Genomic DNA, 22,490 nt, shown 5'->3' on the forward strand with positions numbered 1-22,490 from the left:
CCTCAAGAGTCCCGAAAGGAAAATATCCAGGTCTCCTGGTTTGTGTTTGTGTTTGCGGACAGCGGGATGTCGCTGTGCCAGTCGACGTGGTTCGTTTTATTTGTCTGACAAATGTTGAGGTTCGACGTTTTGACCTGCGAAACGTGTTTTGGAAGATTTCAGACTTTTGTTACACAAGCAGCTAGAAGGAGGTCATTGTGATTATCAACGGGGCACTGATAAAAATATGTTCGGTCTCTGCCGTTTTTTTTTTTTTTTTTTTTTGCAGGTGTTTGTTTGGTTTTAGCTGAGTTTAGAGATAAAGTGGTCCAGTGCAACAATAATCTGGTGATCTTGAGTGTGTACAGTAATGTAGCTGAACTGTTGAGACAATGCGGTCACAGCAGTGTTTATCTTTGCACCCTCTAGGCTAGATTTGGGCATTATCATGTGTTATAGAATGTAATATATAGAGCAGTGGCATAGTGAGATATTTTAATAGCTCTGGTCCAAAAATGGTGCCAAACTCCCAACATATAGACCTTAGTCAGGTTATAAGGCTGGAATACACAATGCAATTTTTGCTCTGATTTATCCCAGTCTGGATAAGTCAGTGCTGCCTTAAGTCAGAGCCAGTCTGCAGATTTATGTTGACTGATTCCGTAGAAAATGTGCATGCTGCATGATAGTCACAGACTCAGATTTTTAAGCTTTAGACTCTGATCATCCAGTCGGAGGAGCTCAAACAGTAGTGTGTTGTATTTCAGCCTTTAGATGCCATATTGAATGAAACTGAGGCTGTGAGGGGGACAGACATGCAGTCTTTGTAATGGCATGTGCTGTGTTACTTTTCACAACTCAAAACTTTCAAAACTGTTTTATGAAGTGTCTGCCAAAGAATTGGTTTTTTTTTAGAGAGAGAAGAAATTGCATCAGCTGTTATGATTTTAAACAACAGTACAATCCATTGAATGCACTGTACTTAAATTCCTCACAGCCTCGTTTTCAGTCCTGTCCAAACTTATATATGGTGCTACCCTGATGAAGGTCTAGACAGCTGTTTTCTAAGGCAGCCTAATTGAAATATAACCTCAAAAGTTACTCAAAAGTGATTTAGAACTGTGTACCCTTCAAAGGATGCTTAATGCAAACACTCTAGCATTGCATTAGTGTCTCATTCTGTTTTAGATTTGCATGCATGCAATTTTATAACAAATTTCCATCTAATTGAGTTAATTACTAAATTAACTGAAATAAAATGAATTGCATGAATCATTAATAAGTTTTAATCTATGGTATAATAGTATATCAAACATATACAGTATACTTATATAAAGACAGTTCCTATTTAATGTTTTGTGGTTCATTTTCAGGTTACTTTGACCAGATGCAATAAATCTCAAGGCAATTGTGAGTTAGACGTTTCTCAGCATTGTGGACAACCTAGGCTTGACCTCTGTGACATTCCAGTCATTGTTTTGTGTAGATGTCTTGAACGTCATTTGCTTTGGACGGGCATCTGTGAGGGATTTCCATCCGCTGTGTCTCTGATTCGCTGTTTAAAGCCTTTCATTTTAACGGCTGTTAGCGCCGTCAGCGTGCCAACAAAGACTTGGACTGTTCCTGTGTTATTCAAGCCTTTTTGCTTGAGTGTGTGAGAAAGGAAGGAAGCGAGAGAGTTTGTGAGGTGTGTGTGTGTTCTGTTAATAAGAAACAATTGAGGTGGTAGCACTGCCTATTAGGTTTTATTTAGAGCTATCACAAAACTTAATGTGTCTGTGGCTCGGTCACAACCTCCTTAAACCAAATTACAGACGGGTTCTTTACTAGAGATGTGTTTTCTGCTGCGAGACCCTATGGGAGGATACCTATCCTTGACCTCTGACCTTTCCTTCTGGCACAGGGGTTCATGCTGGAGTGGGACAGAGGGATGAACGAGATTAGAGAGAGGGAGGGAGAGAGAGCAGTTTTGAAGACTCAAGACATTGAATGGTCTCTTTATGAAGTATTTAGAAGCCCACCAGCGCTTTTGTTCTTTTAGTGCCCCTCATAAACAGCCTGGAAACACACACACCATTTTGTTTAATACGATTTTGATTTTTAACTTACAGAGGTCATAACATAATGGAAGTAATTTTTTTTTTATTCTTATTATTGCGTTGAAAAGTTTTGGGTCAGTAAGACTTTCTTTTCACCTTCGGGCCATTCAAAGATGTAATAGATTGGTTTGTTTCTTCACTGGATCAGATTTGGATAAATTACATCACTTACTGAGCTGTAGATCCTCTGCTGTGAATGGGTGCCGTCAGAATAGGAGTCTAAACAGCTGATAAAAGCACCACAATTAATCCACACATCTCCAGTCCACCAATCTTCACCTTGTGACGTGAAAAGCTGCATGTTTATAAGAAACAAATGCATCATCAATACATTTTAACTTTAAACTGAAAAACAAAAAGTCCATAATAACACTTCTTTCAGTGAAAAAGCCCATCCTCTGTCGTCCTCTCACATCAAAATCACTGACAGTTGTGGACTGTTTTTATTTGATCTGTACACATTTCTCTCCTGATTCAGACAAGATGACTTTTTCACTGCAAGCAATATTATGGACAGAGGACTCATATTTTTTCCCGGAAGCAACAGTTTGAAGTCTTAATGATGGAATTGTTACTTATAAACACGCAGATTTTCACTTCACAAGATTAATTGATGAACTGGAGTGGTGTGGATTATTGGCATGTTTTTATCAGCTGTTTGTACTCTCATTCTGACGGCACCCATTCACTGCAGTGGAATCCGTTGGTGAGCGAGTGATGTAAGGCTGAATTTCTCCAAATCTGTTCCGATGAGGAAACAAACTCATCAAACATCTTGGATGGCCTCAGTGTGAATAAATATTCATTTTTAGGTGGACTATTGTGTCTGGTTGCTTACAAAGATAATAGCACACTTTATTTCAACAAGCTGCACGGTTTGAGGCATCATTCATGACCGTAGCACAAAGAACACTGAAGTTTACTACCTAGGGTTGGTGATTTGTTCAAACCCCTAACCTCAAATGTGAGCGGCAGTAATTGTGATGTTTGTCTTTGCAGCACCACTGTACTGTTTATCAAAATGAGTACGATGTGGCCTCATTCAAGTAATGTGTTTGACAATGTTCTCTGTTTTATGTGTGCGCTGGATAAACATTGTGTCTGTGTGTGCGCGGTGTGCTAATGGACTAATAGAGTCGCTCGTCTCTCTCTAATGCCAGTGAGATTCATTTCTGCTTTATGAATTTAGATCCTCAAAAGGCCACTATTAATTTCAAAACTTTTCACCAAAGGCATCTAAAATTCTTTCAATTAGTTTTTCATCTCTTTTATTTCCGTCATCCTGAGGGATGTCTTAATTACATTATTCATTGTTTCATCTAATTTAAGCGGTAATGCATGTATTGTTGGAGGCCCGCTGAAAGCAGAAGAAGGGATAATAGAGAAAGGTCTCAAACAAATCCTTTGAGGCAGAACACTCACCGTCAATGTCATTGTGATGAAATGATGATGATGATGATGATGATGATGAAATGAAATTCATCATTACTTCAGGGGCTTATAGTGACTATAGCTTTTGATGACATGTCCATGGATTGCCTGAGTGATTTTTTTTTATGCAAATATTATTCAAAACTCCAAATCTGATTGGTTGGCTCTTTTTGTTTGAAGTAGTTAGTAAGTAAATGAGGCATTTTTGAGTGCAAACGTATATTCTGTTTTGTTGAAGTTATATTGTTGAAATGACGTCTCTACTGTTTAAATGTTTCTGTTTCTAAATTTCTATTTAGATTTTTTATTTCTGTTTACACATTATTGTATAGTTTCAGCATTCGACTAGATGTAGTAAATGAACTAAAACAGCCATAAAAATTAATTAAAATATAGAAGAAAAAAATGAAAATGGAAAGGAAGTAAAAAAATTTAATTCAAAATATTAGTAAAACTAAAAATTGCATACATACAAAATAACACTGGCATGAATGCATTAAATTGATGAAAAGTGAAAGTAAAGATATTTTTCAAATAAAAGCTGTTTTTTACATTTCTATTTAAACAAATAATAATAATCTTTAAAAAATATATGGTTATGGTTTCCACAAAGCAATATATAGAAAATGTATATGACAACAATGATAATATAATGAAATGTTTCTTCAGCAGGAAATCAGTATATTAGAATGATATCTGCATGGATTGCATCACACTGAAGACTGGAGTAATGATGCTGAAAATTCAGCATTGCATCGCAGAAATAAATTACATTTTTAAAAGTATTCAAATAGAAAGCAGGCATTTTAAATTATTATAATATTTCACTGTTTTAACTGTATTTTTAATCAAATCAATGTAGCCCTGGTGAGCATAAAAACTCCAAATCTTTTGAAGGGTGGTCTATACTAAACACATTCCATTGATTTCTTCAACATTCCCTCTTGAGTTCAAACTGACTGGGATCTTTCTATACCTTCAACATGATTCTTATCGATATTCATCAAACTGTATTTGCTTTATGAAAAGTCAAAAGTCTGTGCGAGACACTTCAGATTACGTGATGTATGAAGCTTGACTGTGGTTCGCCCTGTCTCGTGTGTGTGTGTGTCAGTAATATACTGCAGGACGAAGGGTTGACATGCTCTCATAAATTACCCAATTACAGCAATCATGCTGAGCAAAAAAAGAAAAGAACAGATGAAAAAGAGTGTGGAAAAGAAAAGAGCAGATGGTGGCATCGTTCTGGTCCTGCTAAAGCCACTGACCTCTCCTTCCTCCACAGACTCAATGAAAAGGTGCTGAAGATGAATTAGTGTGTGTGTGTGTGTGTGTGTGTGTGTGTGTGTGTGTGTGTGTGTGGTCTCGGGTCTCTTCAGTAATTGAGGGTTGTCCGTGAAAGAGAAGCCCTCAAGACTCTCATCTGGTTTCTGTCTGAAGGAAGAACTGATTGTTGGAGATGAAAGCTTTTGTTAAACAGTTTTATGCCCCACTGACGGTTTCCTAACACCCGTTAAAATCATGCAAATCTGTTTTGTTTTACAGACAGGTATTGTGGTTTTTGTAAGTAGTCTGTTCCTCATAAAGTGCCCAAATAAATGTCAAATGTTAAATAATAAACAGCTTCTGTTTGGCCTCACGCTCATGTGGAGTCGCCTGTGCATTTCGTTTCATTGAAGGCACGAGGCATGTCTAACACCCAAGACGTCTATGCTGCTTTGTATCATTAATCATTTTTGCAGGTATCTTTATAGAAACTGTTTGTGTGTTGCATTTTTTGCTCCAAAACCTGATGTGCTGCCTACCTAGGCAACTTTTTAGGCATCATATGGGGTGTGTCTGACATGACATGAAGGTTGTTATAGAAGTAAACTGAAAAGTTTTGTTACATTTGATTTGGCCAAAATCAGTGCATGGCTCAGTTAGCAACTGCTGGTCGATGTTGTAACCATACAATTTTGCAGGACATTTTCTGCAAAATACAGTTTTTAGTGTTATTTAAGCCCCCCCCCCCAAAAAAAAAGTTAAATCTGTTATATTATTACTGTTTTTCAATGCAATAAATTGTATTTATTTATTTAGATTTCTGAGCTATTAGTCTTTGAATTATATGAGCTGGAAAATAACTTGCTTTAATAAGATCCTTGGACAAGCTACAGTTTTAAACCAAAACTGTGTTATTTGGTATTATAATGTTATAGCTTTTATTAATATTTTGATTTGGTTTTTATTTTTATGTTTTCATTTAGAATTTATATAAAATTTAATTAAAATTGTTGTTATGCAATCATATTTTTATATTAGGATTAAAGTTTTATTTATTTTATTTATTTATTATTTATTAAGGTTTAGTTTAAATTGAGCCAAAAAAAATTCAGTTAAGTGCTTTTATGTTTTTTGTTGTTGTTGTTGTTGTTTTTGTTTATGTAATATTTAAATTTTATTTCAGCTTTATTTCAGTTAACAAAAATAGGTTCTAATTAATTTGATGAATATAAACCTAATGAAAAAATGGCTGACAGAGGAAAATGTTGAATGTAAATATATATTTTATTCAATGCTGCAACTAACGATTATTGTTTTATTTTTTTTATTTATTTAAAATCCACAATTGCGTGCAATATTTACATGTGATATTGCAATTTTGGGGTTAATAAAGCACAGATTTATTAGCTTAGCAACAATTCTCTTATGCTTTCACGTGGAATGTCTTTTTGTGTAACTCTTAACTGAGTTGTTTATGCAGATTGAGTTCTGCATTAGGTTGTCTGTGCAGATAGTGAATGTTGATGCAGTTCACTAGTACTGTATTGTGTTCTTTTCACTGTTTTCTAAGTTAATGTCATTTCTCTTTTCCTGTCTTCACAGCTGTGGTGTGTCGCTGCCATGGCGACCCTGACTCCCTGCTTTTTACGGATCTTTGCTGTCCTCCAATTGGCTGCCTGCTCATTTCCAGAGGAACCTGGCCCGTTAATCTCCGCCCCCGCTGAGGGTAAGGACACACCCCCTCACCAATTACAGTGTATCAGTTAAACAACTTCAGCAGGTTATTTTTCAGTTAGACATAAATGCCACGTTTATGATCTTTTATGTATATAACTTTAGAGCATAACAGCACAATCAGCTACAAGTTCCTATTTTTGGCTCATAAATTAGCTTTGAGAAAAGGCAATTCCAAACTGTGCCAAGTGTACATGATCATAAGCATAAAAAACAGTCAGTGTCTGGTGTGACCACCATTTGCCTCACGCGGTGCAACACATCTCCTTCACATAGAGTTGATCAGGTTGTTAATAGCCTGTGGAATGTTGGTCCACTTCTCTTCAATGGCTGTGCAAAGTTGCTAGATATTGGCAGGAACTTGAACACACTGTCGTATATTTTGATCCAGAGCATCCCAAACATGCTCAATGGGTGACATGTCCGGTGAGTATACTGGCCATGCAAGAACTGGGAGAACTTGCAAGAACTTTTCAGCTTCCAGGAATTGTGTACAGATCCTTGCAACATGGGTCCATGCATTATCATGCTGCAACATGAGGTGATGGTCATGGATGAATGGCACGACAATGGGCCTCAGGATCTCATTACGGTATCTCTGTGCATTCAAAATGCCATCAATAAAATGCATCTGTGTTCGTTGTCCATAACATACGCCTGCCCATGCCATATCCCCACCGCCACCATGGGCCACTCGATCCACAACGTTGACATGAGCAAACCCCTCACCCACAAGACGCCATACACGCTGTCTTCCATCTGCCCAGTACAGTGGCTGGTCTCAGACAATCTTGGAGGTGAAGATGCTGGATGTGGAGGTCCTGGGCTGGTGTGGTGTGGTTACATGTGGTCTGAAGTTGTGAAGCTGGTTGGATGTATTGCCAAATTCTCTGAAATGTCTTTGGAGATGGCTTATGGTAGAGAATTGAACATTCAATTCATGGGAACAGCTCTTGTGGACATTCCTGCAGTCAGTAAGACAGTTGCACGCTCCCTTAAAACTTGCAACATCCGTGGCACTGTGTTGTATAATAAAACTGCACATTTTATTTTGGCCTTTTATTTTGGCCAGCCTAAGGCACACCTGTGCAATAATCATGCTGTCTAATCATCATCTTGATATGCCACACCTGTTAGGTGGATAGATTATCTCGGCAAAGGAGAAGTGCTCACGAACACAGATTTAGACAGAGAAATAGGCCTTTTTATGTACATAAAAAAACTTTTAGATTCAGCTCATCCAAAAATGGGGACAAAAACTAAAATTTTGCATTTATAATTTTGTTCAGTGTATATACCGTAATATTATTATTTATATATATATATATATATATATTATTTAAGCTAAAGAAGCTAAATAGATAATACGACTGCTGTTATGTTAATAATAATAAATACCATTATTTTGTCATTTTTAGTTGAAGTATGTCAGCTGTGCATCAGTGTTATTTTAGTATTATTTACATACTATCATAGTATTATATTATATTATATTATATTATATTATATTATATTATATTATATTATATTATATTATATTTAAAAAAAAAATTGTAATCACAATTAATCACATGATTGTCTGTTAAGCACAAAACTAATAATGCCGTTAAAAGTAGTGTATTGTGCACTTTTTTCATTTAAAAGTACTGGAATATGAACAAAGGTACAATAACATTTGGGGCCCATTCTTTGTATGTTGCTAACTCAGTTAGCTGGATGTGATTGTTGACGAATTGGCATGATCTTGGATTATTTGGTTCTTCAAAGCATATCCTGGATTTTCTGTCATAGCAACAAGTCCGTAAACTTAAACCTGCTTGGGAGTGTTCTTTTAAAGTGTTCTTTTAAATTTACATATGGTTAACACGTTGTGGACACGTCGCACTGTTTGTAAATCGTTTTCCACATTAGCGCTCAGTAAATGAAATACACCATATGGCTGTGATCATTTTAAAAGCCTTTTAACATAATGATGTTGGAACAAGACACAAACTCTCTCTGTGTGTGTGTGTGTGTGTGTGTGTGTGTGTGTGTGTGTGTGTGTGTACAATGGACCGTATTCCCTTCAGATCCCATGAAGCAGAATCAGTGATACTGATGTATAACCACTCATGCGCCTTTAATGATTCAGTAGAGACCAGAGGTTAAAGGTCATCCAGCACAATGTAGTTGGTGTTTATGTGGGTAAGGTTTTGTCCCCAAATCACATATGCTGTGAGGTCCTGCCAGTGTTCGCTCTCTGTGAAGAAAAGGGCTTAGTAAACATACTAAATAATGTCTTAATGATTAAGTTAAACAGCAGAAAGGGCTAGATTAAGAGGTAGATGAAAGAAATGTCATTATTGCAGTGGAAAAACAACAGAAGTCAGTGAAGAACTAAACAAACATGGTTGCACATGGTGTGTGTGTGTGTGTGTGTGAATCAAAGTGAAATAACGTGACCTTTTTAAGGGTTTTCCACACTTAATTGCTCTTGCAAAGCACAAAAACATTTAAACCCTTGTGAAATTTGTCCAAACAACTAGAGGCAAAGAACAAGCCAGCAACAACAACAGTATCTCTATCCTTCTCTCCTTATTACAGTGGAATTAATTAACAGCAGAAACTGTAAGAAATATCATTAGCATTCACGGTAAATATGTGGGTGTCCTCAGGCTTCTCAGATCCATCTGCGGTTGGAGGACACATTACTGTTGGGTTTTTTTTTTCTCTGGTAATCTGTTTTCTAATTGTGTTTGACTTCTTTCCACAACATTTGGAAAGCAATTTTTCTTATCTGAAATGTGTGAACGCTCTCTGAAGTGCTAGTGACTCTTTTCAGAGCATTTTATACAGGAGGGACTCTATATAAAACTTATCAGCTTTGCTCATGAATATTAATTATGTGACAGTACATTGGACCATGAGTCTGATTGTCAGGGCAGGTTGCATAATAAGATTAGCACTTACTCATACTTATTATATAATATAATATTTATTAATCCTTTAGGTTAACTTTTATTTTATACTTTTAGTTTTTATTTTAATTATTAGTTATTTTGTTATGTGCTATTGTCATTTTTATTATTTATAATAAAACATATTTTTATAATTCTAATTTAAATGTATTTTTGTTTCAGTTTTATTCATTTTAGTACTTTACTTATTATATTTATTATATATGCTGTATGATATGTTTTAATTAAAAAATTAATTAGCAAATTACCATGTTTCAATTTTACTTGTAGTTAACAATAACAATGTTGCGTTCAATCATTCATTCAGAAAAGAGAAGGTGATATTTTTCATGGATACCATGGCTAATCTTTTCAATATAATTTAAGTAAATTAGTCAGCTCTAAAATGACAAAAAAGCACCATAAAGGTGCATATATCAAATAAGTAAATAACATAAGTTGTCCACATGACACATTCATAATGTAAACAAATCAGGCTTTTCATTGAATCGTTTATGTTTTTCAATGAATCAGTTCAGAAACAGACTAAAAGATCCATTCATGAATTGAACTGATTCAGTTCTTGAGTTCAACTCACTGATTCAATGGTCCAGTCCCAGTGGTTAACAGTCCGCTGTAACATAAATATGACATATTTATTATTTTTGAGTGAACTTTCACTTTAAGAAAGCTTGTTTTTGGACTCTGCTTGGTGAAGACTCAGTGATGTATGTCTTTGTCCTTTCTTCATGTCTCAGAGGTTCTCCATCTTTAACTCTTCAGGGGAAAGTGATGGACACATTCCTGCCTGTGTTTTAGTGTCTGTTTCATCTATCCATATTTCATATTTTGGCTCTTTTGTTTGGGAGCTCCCATCGCAGCTAGTAATTTTTCCACATTTTGACTTTCCTCTCTTCTGAATTGTCTCTGGTTCTTTGTTTGTCAGTGGTGAGGCGCTATCCAGTGTTTGTGGGCCGGGCGCATCGCTCTTACACCCGTCAGGAGCCGCTGTATATTCAGACCGTCCTGAAAGTCAACCGCACACTCTACATCGGAGCCAGGTAATGCCAACAATTCAACAATAAACACTTCAGATGATAATAATTCTTACATTTTTTACGTTATAAAGTTTATTTTGCATATAGTTGCACATACTGTATTACTGAAGAATTGAATTATTTTCTGTTGTAAACATTGTTATTTTGTTATTATTAATATGTCATTATGTTTTTAAATACATTTTTAACTTAGTATTTAAAAAATTGTTATTTAATAAAAACTGAAATATCATATTTTACATGATTTCATTTCATTTTAAATATTCAATAAAATGTAATTTTTATATACTTTTTTTAGTTTTATATTTTCACTATTTGCTTTAATTTTATGCTAATCTTGAAATATGCTTTTGCCCTTTTATTGGTATTTTATTATCATAATTTTATTCATATTGTTTTTCATGATTAGATTTATTTTAATGCTGTTTAGTTCAGTTTGAGTTTTTATTTATTTCCAGTTAATAATTTTAGTGCTTCAACTTTCCATGACAACATTTCAAATATTTTTATTTTTTCCTCTCATATTTTTAGATTTTAGATTTCAGCTTCATGTCAATTAACCAAAATCTTTGACTATAATTATCTTTAATAACCATGTTGGTAACTGACAACATTTTAAGTCATCAAGATGTTAATTTGAGCTTTAATTCCACCCACTCTATTCACGCAGTAACATCTCTGTTAGGTTTTACATTCTGAATTAATATAACATGAATATAATATCCTCTCTGTTATTAAAACCTTTCTATTTTGCTATACCATGTCGGTACCTAATTGGTCTTAAATGGAAATGACAGGTTACACAATGAGAAAATGTCATTAGGTTTCAAAGCTCTGACAAGAACACTCCGTCCTTCTAGCTCAACAGCATCAGCAGTAAAACAGCATGTTCTCTCCACACAGTCAGAGAGTGTGTGTGGATCTTGTGATGGGAAATCTGTGTCCAGTTTGACTGGTGTTACTTTTAGTTACATCTTTGAAATGGGTCAGATGGACAGGCCTTCAAAGGGTTTGGACTCCCGAGGGAGTTGACATGTGGTCCTGGTTAGGCGCTGCTTGAAAGTTAAACCCCTGTTCGTTGACCTTTAACCATTACACAGTCGAGCTGCTTAAACGCTTGCTTTCTCTGTAGCTAGAGAACAGATATAGTCTGTTATATACACTCTCTTAGACATTCTGGAAAGTTGAAACGTATAAACCGGTTCCTGTCACCACAAAACCCCAGAGCTGAGAGCTCAAATATAGACTGTTCTCATAGACAGCTTTTATCAAAACTCTTTAGTGCTTCAGTGTGTTGTGTGATGAAATATATATTCACAGACTTTCTGTTTGTTATTGTTTACCTGACTGTTGTTTTGATATTATTTATATACTATTTAGTATTTAATATTATTTTTAAAAATGACCTTATATGTTTTATACTATCAGCTATTATTTTAATTTTGGATACTTTTGTTATGCTTCTTTATGTCATTTTCATTTATTTATTTATAATTTCTGTTTATATTTATTTGAAGTTTTATAATTTGTAATATTTTAACCTATACTTTAAGTTCAATATTTCAAAATTTTACATTTAGGTTTTCATCTATGTATGTATAGATAGATAGATAGATAGATAGATAGATAGATAGATAGATAGATAGATAGATAGATAGATAGATAGATAGATAGATAGTTTGTTTTTGTTTTATAAACAAAAACAATTATTCATATGTTTTAGTTAACAATAACAACAAGTAGATGGCAGATGCATTCGTAAATTTACTTAGCCAAATATCAGATTGTTTTAATATGTCTTCAATTATTATTATAATTTTTGTTTATTTTTAAATAGTATTAGTATTTTTACTCTTTTTAAAGCATTAACCTAATTTATTTTTGGTAGATTTATGCTCAAAACAAGAAAATGGGATAAACCAAAAACATTTAATAAATATTAGATATGTTTACTGAAAATGACTATCAAAACCATTATATACAAATTTGCTTCTCAAGTAAATGTGTTTTTAGTTCATATATTTATTTCATGGATGTTTTTCCTAATTAAATTATTTTTTTTATGTGTGTGTTGTGTTTTGCCTACTCTATAATATGTAAAGTATGTGAACTGTGATTCAGTATTTTAATTGTAAATTAAGGCCCATTTTCATTGTTACTGCTAATGCTGGTCTTCGTATACGGGGTGTGTGTGTGTGTGTGTGTGTGTGTGTTGCTGCAGAGATGACCTTTATCGAGTGGAACTGGACCATGTGTCTGGAGATGAAATGTTCTACAGCAAGGTGAGCCCTTGTAGTGCTCTCTCTCTCTCTCTCACACACACACACACACACACACACACATAATTGCATGTAAGAACACCTTGCTTATTTTACCTTGAATGTAGGTAATGATTTTACTCCCTTGTTGTTCCACAGAAAAGGACGTGGGAATCCAATAAGAATGACATCCGCATCTGTAGAATGAAGGGCAAACATGAGGTGAGTGTTCAGTGCCAAATAACACAAAGTTTTTTTCACATTTCACGGCCCTTTTAGCACCGTCTTAGCAAGGAAATCATTCACATCACAGCACTTTGAGTGATTTACTGTTGCCAGGAGCTCGATGTTTCAAACCTAAGGCAGATCTTCTCCCAGATAGTACACTACAGTAAAACATAAGGATTTTGCTTATTTCTGCAGTCTTGCCTCTCAGCAGATGCTTTTAGCCTTATTGTGGACGATTACTTACAGCCTTGGTCAGTTTTGGTTGTTATTGAGGGATGTGGATTTTCCTGTTATTTGCTTGTGTTTTTAACTTCTGTGATTCGTTCACTTTTATGACTCTGGCTGTTTTATCAAGTATGCTATCTTTCCCACAGCTGATGTGTGTCTAGTGCAACTTGACAGACACTTACAGTTGCATTTATGTATTTAGCAGTTGAAGTGTCTTACAACATAGAACAATTGAGCCAACAATATTCATAGTATGCAATGGCAGCTTCATTTGAAAAAATTGTAAATGTTTTGTTTGTGTGTGGCTACTTCCACACATCCTAAATCCAGAAATATCATCCAAAAATTAACACAGATCTGAAATGAGGTATTTTGCTCTTCTTTAAGTTTTACTTTATTCCTAGGCAAAGTTAAAGATGCTCTTTGTAATTGTTTTTCTTAATGCAGTTACCGTAGTCATACAGTTCATGGAAAGCTGGTGGTAAATGTAATTTTACTGAAAACATTGGGGTACTTTTTGCTATAGCAGTTTGTGTGTCTCCATTGGAAAGAGTTTTGGCCTTACTTCAGCACATTTGGACCTGACAGCTCCTGCAGCAGTTCACTTATGTTCAGCTCAGTAATGATCCATCTACATGCTGGTTTGGTAAAAACAGGTGATATTCTAGCATTACATAATAAACTGCAGAAGTTAAGATGATTTTAAGAGGGCGATTTGACATGTTAGCAGGAAACATAACCTTTATTACAAGAGATCTCTATTGAGGGATGGATCACGATGAACTAACAACTGACAACTTATAATTGTAATGAGAAGCACTTTAAACATTAACATAACTGTTTGACACAATCTGTTTGTTTAAAGCGTTTAAAGTGACTTGACTTGACTGCAAAAAAAAAAAAAAGTATACTATCGTATATAATCACAACATTATGTAAACATAAAACAAACTTTATTTTGAAAGCGATTAATCGTTTCACAACACTAATTTTTAAACTGCAACTGTTTGTTTGTTTTTTATCAGAAAATAATTGATTGTTTTCCCTAAAGTTATTAGTGATTCTCAATCTTTTTTTGTTTTGTTTTGTTATTAGTTTATTGTATTTGAATTAGCATAATGACATCATGCTTTTAGCCACTGATAGTTTGATTATATATCGTTAAATCACCATTGCTGCAGCAATACAGCTTTAGACATTATTTTTGGACTTTGTGTCAGATTTTGCACCATTTTTTTTCACCTTTTGAGCATCCTGCTACGAGTATTGAATTTTTAAGTCAGCATGAATGGAAAAATCTTTAACTTTTGAAAGCACATCTCAAGTCCCATGTAGTCTGCAACTTAAGTTGATTTTGAAAAAGTGTGTTGTTGTTTTTTTCACATCCCTTGATCTGCCCTGCCCAAATAATTCTCCTGAACTCTTTGTTCAATATTCTTTTTTACTTAAGAAGATTTGAGAGTTTGCGAAGGCCTGTTTTTTCAAGCCGCATGCAGTCGGTTCTCACGTCTGAATCTCAGCCTCGATTGTTTCTCTCTTTGATGTTTTTGTGATAAATCTGTTCTTACTCTTCAGTTAAGGAGCTAATAACCTTCTTCCTTCTGTGCCCACCTTCGTAATGTAAGAGTCGTGCTTTCCCGCTCTTTCGCAAACCAGGCCTTTTTAATAGATGTGTATGACTGCAGGGGAGAGAACTTCAAGGGACTGAGTGTCAAACCTGGACAAGGATTATTGTTTGGCAAGAGGGAGCTTACAAATTAGACCTGTCTGCCACCCACCCACATGTTCGCTCAAATCTGAGACATCAAACACGCACCTGTGAATCTCTGCCTCCGGCAACTTCTGCAACAGGCTCTCATGCTCTCTGCTTCTCACTTTCTCTTTCTTGCTATTGTGCATTGTTTTTGTTCGTGATCGCTAATTACCTCAAACTATAAACCGGTTTTTCACAGCGTTTGCCTCTAATTGTGTGAGATTGACAGAATATTAGCACAGACGGAATGGAAATAAGTCCATTTGAGAGACATGTCCAATTAAGCGTCCCTCTGTCAGAGATCTGACCGCACACCTCCACACACCACTTATAGCAGACCTAAAACTGAAGCCAGGGTTTGCACTTCATCTGCTCTGGGATAAGATTAGGTGGACTTTAGAAAGTGCTGTCAGATGAAATGTGTTTGATCTGATGTAGCATGTGTTCCTGCAGTAATTGTGTTCTGCTGCTTGATTTAAGCTGACATGATTTCATAATGAGGGAGGAAATTCAATATCCTTATTCTGACTCCTCTCTCTCTCACACACACACACGTACACACACACACACACACTTACTACAGTGAGGATCTGTAAAATAGCACTGTGTTCATGAGAAGAGAATTATTGTTAAAACTAAGACAATTAAAATATATTTTTTGTTAATTGAAATAAAATTTTATTATTATTTTAAAAATATCAATTATACTTATATAATTAAAAAATGTTGCCTTGGCAGTTAAGTGAAAAGTAATGAATTTAAAATAGAAAGTGACAACTGAATAATAAATACATTTAATACAAATTGAAATATTTGAAGAGTAATTAATAAAAATAACAATCACAACACATTTACTATAGAACCTTATTCAAGTGAAATCTGAAATGATGAAAAACACTTCAACAAAAATGACAATTGATTGAAATATGCTGAAGATGAAGTGTATTAAACATATATAAACGTATATAAACATTAAATTTAAAGGAAAACTGAAATATTAATTAGATGGAAACTGAAAATAAGAAATGTTGCATTGGTCGTTGACAGAAATATAATAAGACAAATACTGAAATAAGTAAATCTAAGTAAAAACTAAATAAAAATGTCATAATAACAACAAATTACTAAAACATTGAAACACTGAAACATGATGAAAAACTTAAAACTATAAAAACAAGTGAAAATGTTGCTTTGCAAACAAGTGAAATTTCTCAACAAATAAGTTAAAATATAAAATTAGTCAATTGAAAACTGAAATAAATGTATTAAATCTAAATAGAAATAAATATGACAAAATCGCTTAACCAAAATTATAGTTTAAGCGTTAGCGTTGGCAGAAGTGCATTAAATCACAACAACATCTTAAGAGGTGGATAAATGGATCATTCATAATTCATATGAAGACGCAGGAGTTGAATTACTGCGTTTGGCTGTCACTCGTGCAGTTTTGATTGGCTTTTATGAAGTGCAAGATAAACAGATTTCTACAGAAATAACACAGTGTCTATAGCAAGATCACATCTGCCGCCTGTGATGCTCCTAAAGGGAGGATAGAAGTGTGTGTGTGAGATGTGATAGATACACTCACATCCTCTCTAGTATCTGTTCTCGCCTCTCGTTGAGTTCCAATTGTCATTTTTATTGGCTTGAAGGGCACTGCAGGAAGAGGACTTCATTTGTGGGGTCGTTCTGAATGAAAATGAGCAACGGGGTCCCTTCATGAGCGATTCACTGAATATCTTTTCCTCGGCCATGAAGAAAATGTTATTGCTCTGATATTGCTGTTATATAGCTCAAGGCACTTGAGCAGGTTTGTCTCAGATGTCTTGACAAAAATGTCTTAGGAGGAATAAAATAGACACCGTGAGATAATTGTTAGGAGCTATAAAACTGCAGGAAAAAGTATGTGAACCTTTTTTTTTTTTTTTTTTTGAAAGCATTTAAATTTGATCTAAACTTCAGCTTGTTGTGTGTAAACATACATATTTACTCTATTCATGTTTACACATTTATGATTTTTCTCTTGTGTATGTTCCTTGTTCCGCAACATTAAGCAATTAAACATTTAATTTTTTTTTTTTTTTTTTTTTTTGTTAATGGAACATTTTATAAAACATTCAAGCTAAATATTGCATATGTTTTTTTTTGTTGAATATCATATTTAATGCATCAGACTTGAGAGATGAACAAATACATTGTCCTTAAAAGCCTGATGATCATATTTGATAGTGACACTCATATTTTAACACGATTCTTTTCAAATTCTCCATTATGGACAATCAAGTTGCTTCTGCCCAGTAAGCGTTCATCTTGAAATATTACCACAACATAAAATTTATTATGCTTACTTTAGAAAAATCAGTAAAACTTTCACAATAAAAAGGTTCATAAACCATGAACTGAAGGTGGGTGTTTTAACAATTATACTAAAAGGTTTTTTACTTTCTAAAACTTCTAAACCATCAATCAGACAGCAGAAGGCATGCAGTAGATGGTTTACGACAAGCTTTTCAGCAAAGTTTTGATCCTTTAGACAAATCTTTTGTACAAATCTTTATATGGTTAAGTACTAAATGTGCCGTAATCTGACAGCAAGTGATTTTGGTGCAGAAAGAAGTGAAAAGCAATTGGAGTGGGAGGAACATGCAGAGAGAGAACAAGGAGTGGTGACTGGTGAGGAGTGAGGAAGGTGAGAAGAAAGAAAGCAGAGTGAGGGAGTAAGGGACTTTGATCAGAGCAGAAAGGAGTCTGCCGGGGTACGGGAATCGTACACTGCCTTGTCACACGCTCTGATCTGAATGATAAATCTTGACACTTTTTTGATGGTGTTTCACAGAGACCTGAAGCACATGTGCTCATCCCCAGAGCGAAACTTGCTTTTTACACCTCTGACGGGCGTACGGATCGACCCGCGCGCAAACCTGCATCTCTGATGAATTCAATTTTACAGTTTATGAAGCGGAACGTAAGATCTCCCCACCCCTGCAGAGAGTTTACAGCACACTCTTCCAGCTGGGCCGTTCTGCTCATGTTCAGCTGGATGTTTATGATGAACCTGAGTCCGGAGGGGAATAGATGGGCTTCAAGACAACGTGGCGCCAAAATTGAGCTTATTTTCTTTCTTACTAAATCTCCTTATTTTTAATTTAGTCTTCATTAGTGCACATTATACTCATGAAAATATGTCCATCAACAAATCAGTTTTTCTCAGCTAAAACAGATTTCCTATCCTGATTATGTAAGCAAGGCCTTGTGGGCGGGGAAACATAATATTAACCAATTAGATATTGAGTGTTGCTTGTATGTGCAAAACATCGAATGAAAGGGGCTCCTTTTTTTCTGTTGTCGCAGGTTGCTTATTTAGTCTTGGGATGAAGCAAACCACCCTGTCGCCTGGAATGCAATTTCAAACTTTTGAAATGAAAGATACATTAAAACAAGATGTGCAATAAAGAAATAATATTTGACTAAATTAATGAATTAAATTTGACACTGTGCATTGCATGCGATCAATGGCATCAGTTGCAAATATTAAACATTTAGAAAAATCTTACACACAAAAAAAAAAAAACACATACACAGGGAAGAAGCTGGCAGTGTTGATATGGGAATGTAAGAACATACCTCAACATATCTTTCACAGCATCCAGGTGGAAATACTCACGATAATAAGAGGTGAAAGGTTGCGTCATTTTATATGCTCTGACTCTCACGCACAGACTTCAGCTTATCAAAAATGAAAAGATCCCTGTCCTTCTTGCTATTCAAACACATGCACACACATGCTGTAAGTTGATCTGTCGCTAGGGAGTATGTGTTTAATGCTGTGAGCAGCTTGAACACATTTGTAATGACATCTCTTGTGCAAACACATGCACACAGCGAACGGTGGACATGCATCTGTAACAACACATAGACCCTCAGCAGTCCTGCTAATCACCTCAAAGAGCCTGACCTCAGTGTCGGCACCCTCAGGTTTCAGCTCCACCAGGAGGCCCAGTCAAACTCAATGGGCAGAGCAGTGAATGGGCCCTATGGTGGAGCTGCTCGATGGGGCCCACATGCAGGGGTTTTAGCAAAATACACAAAACCACTTCAAAAGTTCCATTGATGTCCGTCAGGGAACAAAGGCATTCCTGATGCATGAGTGTTCACAGCTGGCTATCCAGTAGCTTTCAGGTCTGCTTTTATAGCTGGACCCACGTCGTGATGCATTCAAGTCCAGCTACTTCCTGTTTCTGTGCTACACAAAGACGTGCAGCAACATTTTGCAAATCTAGTCCAAATACCATGTAAAAACCTGGAGAAAATTAATATTTTTTGATGATGCCCACAGTGTGGGCTCTGTGGTGGAGCTGCAAGCGTGGACCTACTTCTCTGCTGTCTGTCTTCCAAAACAAACACAGCACTCAAAATAATGATGTCTGGGGGAAAATGACTTGTGAAGCTGGGTCAATATTTACAGCCTTATTCTTTTGTCCGTCGAACCCTACCCTTTCATGTCTGACCCAATGCACGCTGTTTTTGTTCATCTCTCTCTCCTTCACCCAAATTTTAATTAGCATTCAAATGACTTTGTTAAATGACATGAAAGTCAAATGCTGCCAAGTCATTGTGATTCAAAGTAAAATACAGAGAGTCTGATATTATCACTGCTGTTTCCACTCAATAATTAATATGTATAGTGCTTTCTATAGTGTTTATTAATTTTGAGATAACATAATTATACAACCTCTCTCTCTCTCTCTCTCTCTCTCTCTCTCCCTCAGTTTTAAACCTAAAACCTTCAGTTTATTTTCAGGTTTTTGTTTAAATGTTGAAACCTCAAATTTGACAAGAATAATGAATATGTTTTAAGTTTCAAACAAGAGTAATTCTTATCTTTTTCTCTGTGTTTCCTTAAGGAGGAGTGTCGTAATTATATTAAGGTGTTGTTGAGCCATGATGGTGGGCTGTTTGTGTGCGGGACAAATGCTTTCAACCCGCTGTGTGCCAATTACACGGTGAGTGTTCCTCAATGCCTGCAGATTTCACCGTCTCCCCTGCGTTTACCGCAGCAAACATGTAGAGCGGGTAAAGCACAATTCTACACAAACAACACAAGGTTCAGTTCTGTTCATCTGTCTATATGTGGAAGAAATTCAACAGGAGCTTGTTATTTTATTACATTTTTTGAAGCTAAATACACAGTTAAATAATGCTGTGTATCACTGATTCAGTTACATATTCAATGTTGTTTGCATCATGTCACCCACCTCACAGTTTTACTACTAAACTAAATACAGTTCAGTCATTAAAAATGTGTGAGTCATATCCACTGAATCATTAGAAAGAATCGGTTCAGTTGAACTCATACATGCATGTTTACAATGCATTAACAATAATGAAAGTGGATCAGCATTGATGGAAGGTCAATCGCCTTAATGATTTCAATTCAGTAAATAGATGCACACAATTACATTGGAGGCTTCTGATGAGATGATGTTCATTAGAATTGTATCAGAATTATGAATGCATATGTAAATTGTTTTGGGAGTGAATCTTTTAGGAGTCTGAATTATATCACACCAAAATCGAAGGGCAAAAACTGAGTTTACAATCACAATTCTGTTTTTTAACCACATAATAAAAAATAAAAGGATAGTTGTGACTATTCTATTTGTGAGTTTCTCTCTCAACCTTTATGTCTCACAATTCTGTATTCATATATAGCAATTCTGACTTTATATCATGCAGTTCTGACTTATTTAAAAAATTTGTGAGAAAAAAGTCAGATTTGTGAGATAAAATCATTTGTTTATTTATTTATCTGGCATACATACATTACCAAAGAACTGAGTTAATTTTTTTGTGCATTCAAACGATTAATCACGAATAATCGCATCCAAAAATTTAAGTTTTTGTTTACATAATATATGTGTGTGCTGTATATTATGTATATATAAACGCACACGCATGCATGCATATATTTAAGATTTTCTTTTTACATTTATATAGAAAATATATTTATATATGATATAAATATTTTCAAAATATATGCTGTATGTGTGTGTATTTATTCATACATAATAAATATACACAATACACCCACATATGTTATGTAAACAAAACTTTTAGTTTGGATGCGATTAATCGCAATTAATCGTTTGACAGCTTAAATGTTCAGTTGGTCATATGGTATTTAATGTTTCATCTTTTAATTCAGCATATGTTTTCTTTTGAACTTGTGGTGAAATTTCACAGGGATACTTCACGAGACTCACTCTTTTGTTGCGAGCAGATTTTCAGGCCACATCTTCAAATCGTTGTTTTTACGGTATATTACAACATCAGAGCTGATTTACTGCTTCATATAAAACTGAAAAGGCCTTTCTGGAGACAGTTTGGTAGGTTCGTTTTATTTGTGAGATAAATCGTCACGCACTACAGTTGTGTTTTGAAGTCTCTCTCACCCATGCACACGCTCACTAACACTCTCGACTGTTGCTGGGAGCGTGTAGAAATGATAGCAGCGCTTGTGAATGTGTTTGGAGATGTGTGTGGTTTATAACAGCTATCATCCTCTAAGAGTGTCATATTCTGTCCTCACAAACAGTACGTGTGTGTGTTTGTACAGAGAGACACTCTGGAATTGGTCGGCGAGCCCATCAGTGGAATGGCCCGGTGTCCTTATGATCCCAAACACGCTAACGTGGCTCTGTTTGCAGGTAACTGACTGTCTTTTGTGGCTATGTAATGACTCTAACTCACATTATTTGCATAATGGACTGATTCGTTTAGCACTTTTGTAATCTGTGATAATAAGAGCCGTACACCCAGTGGATACACAGCATAATAATGTTTAATTTCACCTAATTTATAGCTGTTTTATTTGCCTTCATAAATGTGTTTAACCACCTCTTCTTAACATCGTTAAGCTCAAGGATTTTCAGTTCGAGCCTTTTGCCACATATATCATCATGGCACAATGTCGATGCTCACTTCTGGTTATTGGCCGCTGACCTCTGCCGTTTGACCTCAGAGGGCAGCTTGTTCACGGGGACAGTGACTGACTTCCTGGCCATCGACGCTGTCATTTACCGCAGTTTGGGAGAGAGTCCAGCCCTGCGCACGATCAAGCATGATTCCAAATGGTTCAGAGGTACTGTTTCATACATAAAATAAAACCATAAATGTTTGGTTTTAAATGGTCCTTCTATGGAATCACCGGTTTACTTCACTCATTTATTCATACATACAGTAATAAATATACACAATACCCACATATGTTATGTAAACAAAAACTTTTATTTTAGATGCGATTAATCATGATTAATCTTTGACAGCTTAAATGTTGCAGGAAAATTTTTTTAGGCTAAATCGTGTGCACAATTTACTAATTCGTTCCCTCAATTAACTAAAACGTGCACACGATTACTATTGCGTTCCCTCGATCTACTATTTTGTTCACCCGATGTATAAATTCTTTGCACGATTTACTAATTCGTTCCCTTTATTTGCTAAATCGTGCGCATGATTTA

At 35.3% G+C, this 22,490-nt stretch overlaps 1 protein-coding gene across 3 annotated transcripts in view; it reads left to right on the top strand.

Moving 5' to 3' along the window:
• LOC113046224 (semaphorin-6B-like) overlaps positions 1-22,490 on the top strand; it is a 96,176-nt gene that overhangs the window by 49,796 nt on the left and 23,890 nt on the right. Inside the window, exons 2-8 of one of the 3 annotated variants that reach the window (XM_026207167.1) lie at positions 6,378-6,501; positions 10,392-10,506; positions 12,725-12,785; positions 12,921-12,983; positions 19,875-19,973; positions 21,587-21,677; positions 21,992-22,111. In XM_026207167.1, coding sequence (XP_026062952.1) covers positions 6,396-6,501; positions 10,392-10,506; positions 12,725-12,785; positions 12,921-12,983; positions 19,875-19,973; positions 21,587-21,677; positions 21,992-22,111 — 655 coding nt within the window. In that variant the 5' untranslated portion in view covers positions 6,378-6,395. Of the gene's footprint in view, positions 1-6,364; positions 6,502-10,391; positions 10,507-12,724; positions 12,786-12,920; positions 12,984-19,874; positions 19,974-21,586; positions 21,678-21,991; positions 22,112-22,490 lie in introns of those variants that run through there. The other 2 variants (XM_026207169.1, XM_026207168.1) reach the window with 2 other exon arrangements.

Source organism: Carassius auratus, chromosome 27 (genome assembly GCF_003368295.1).
Source record: "Carassius auratus strain Wakin chromosome 27, ASM336829v1, whole genome shotgun sequence".
In the NCBI taxonomy this organism is placed as follows: Eukaryota; Metazoa; Chordata; class Actinopteri; order Cypriniformes; family Cyprinidae; genus Carassius; species Carassius auratus.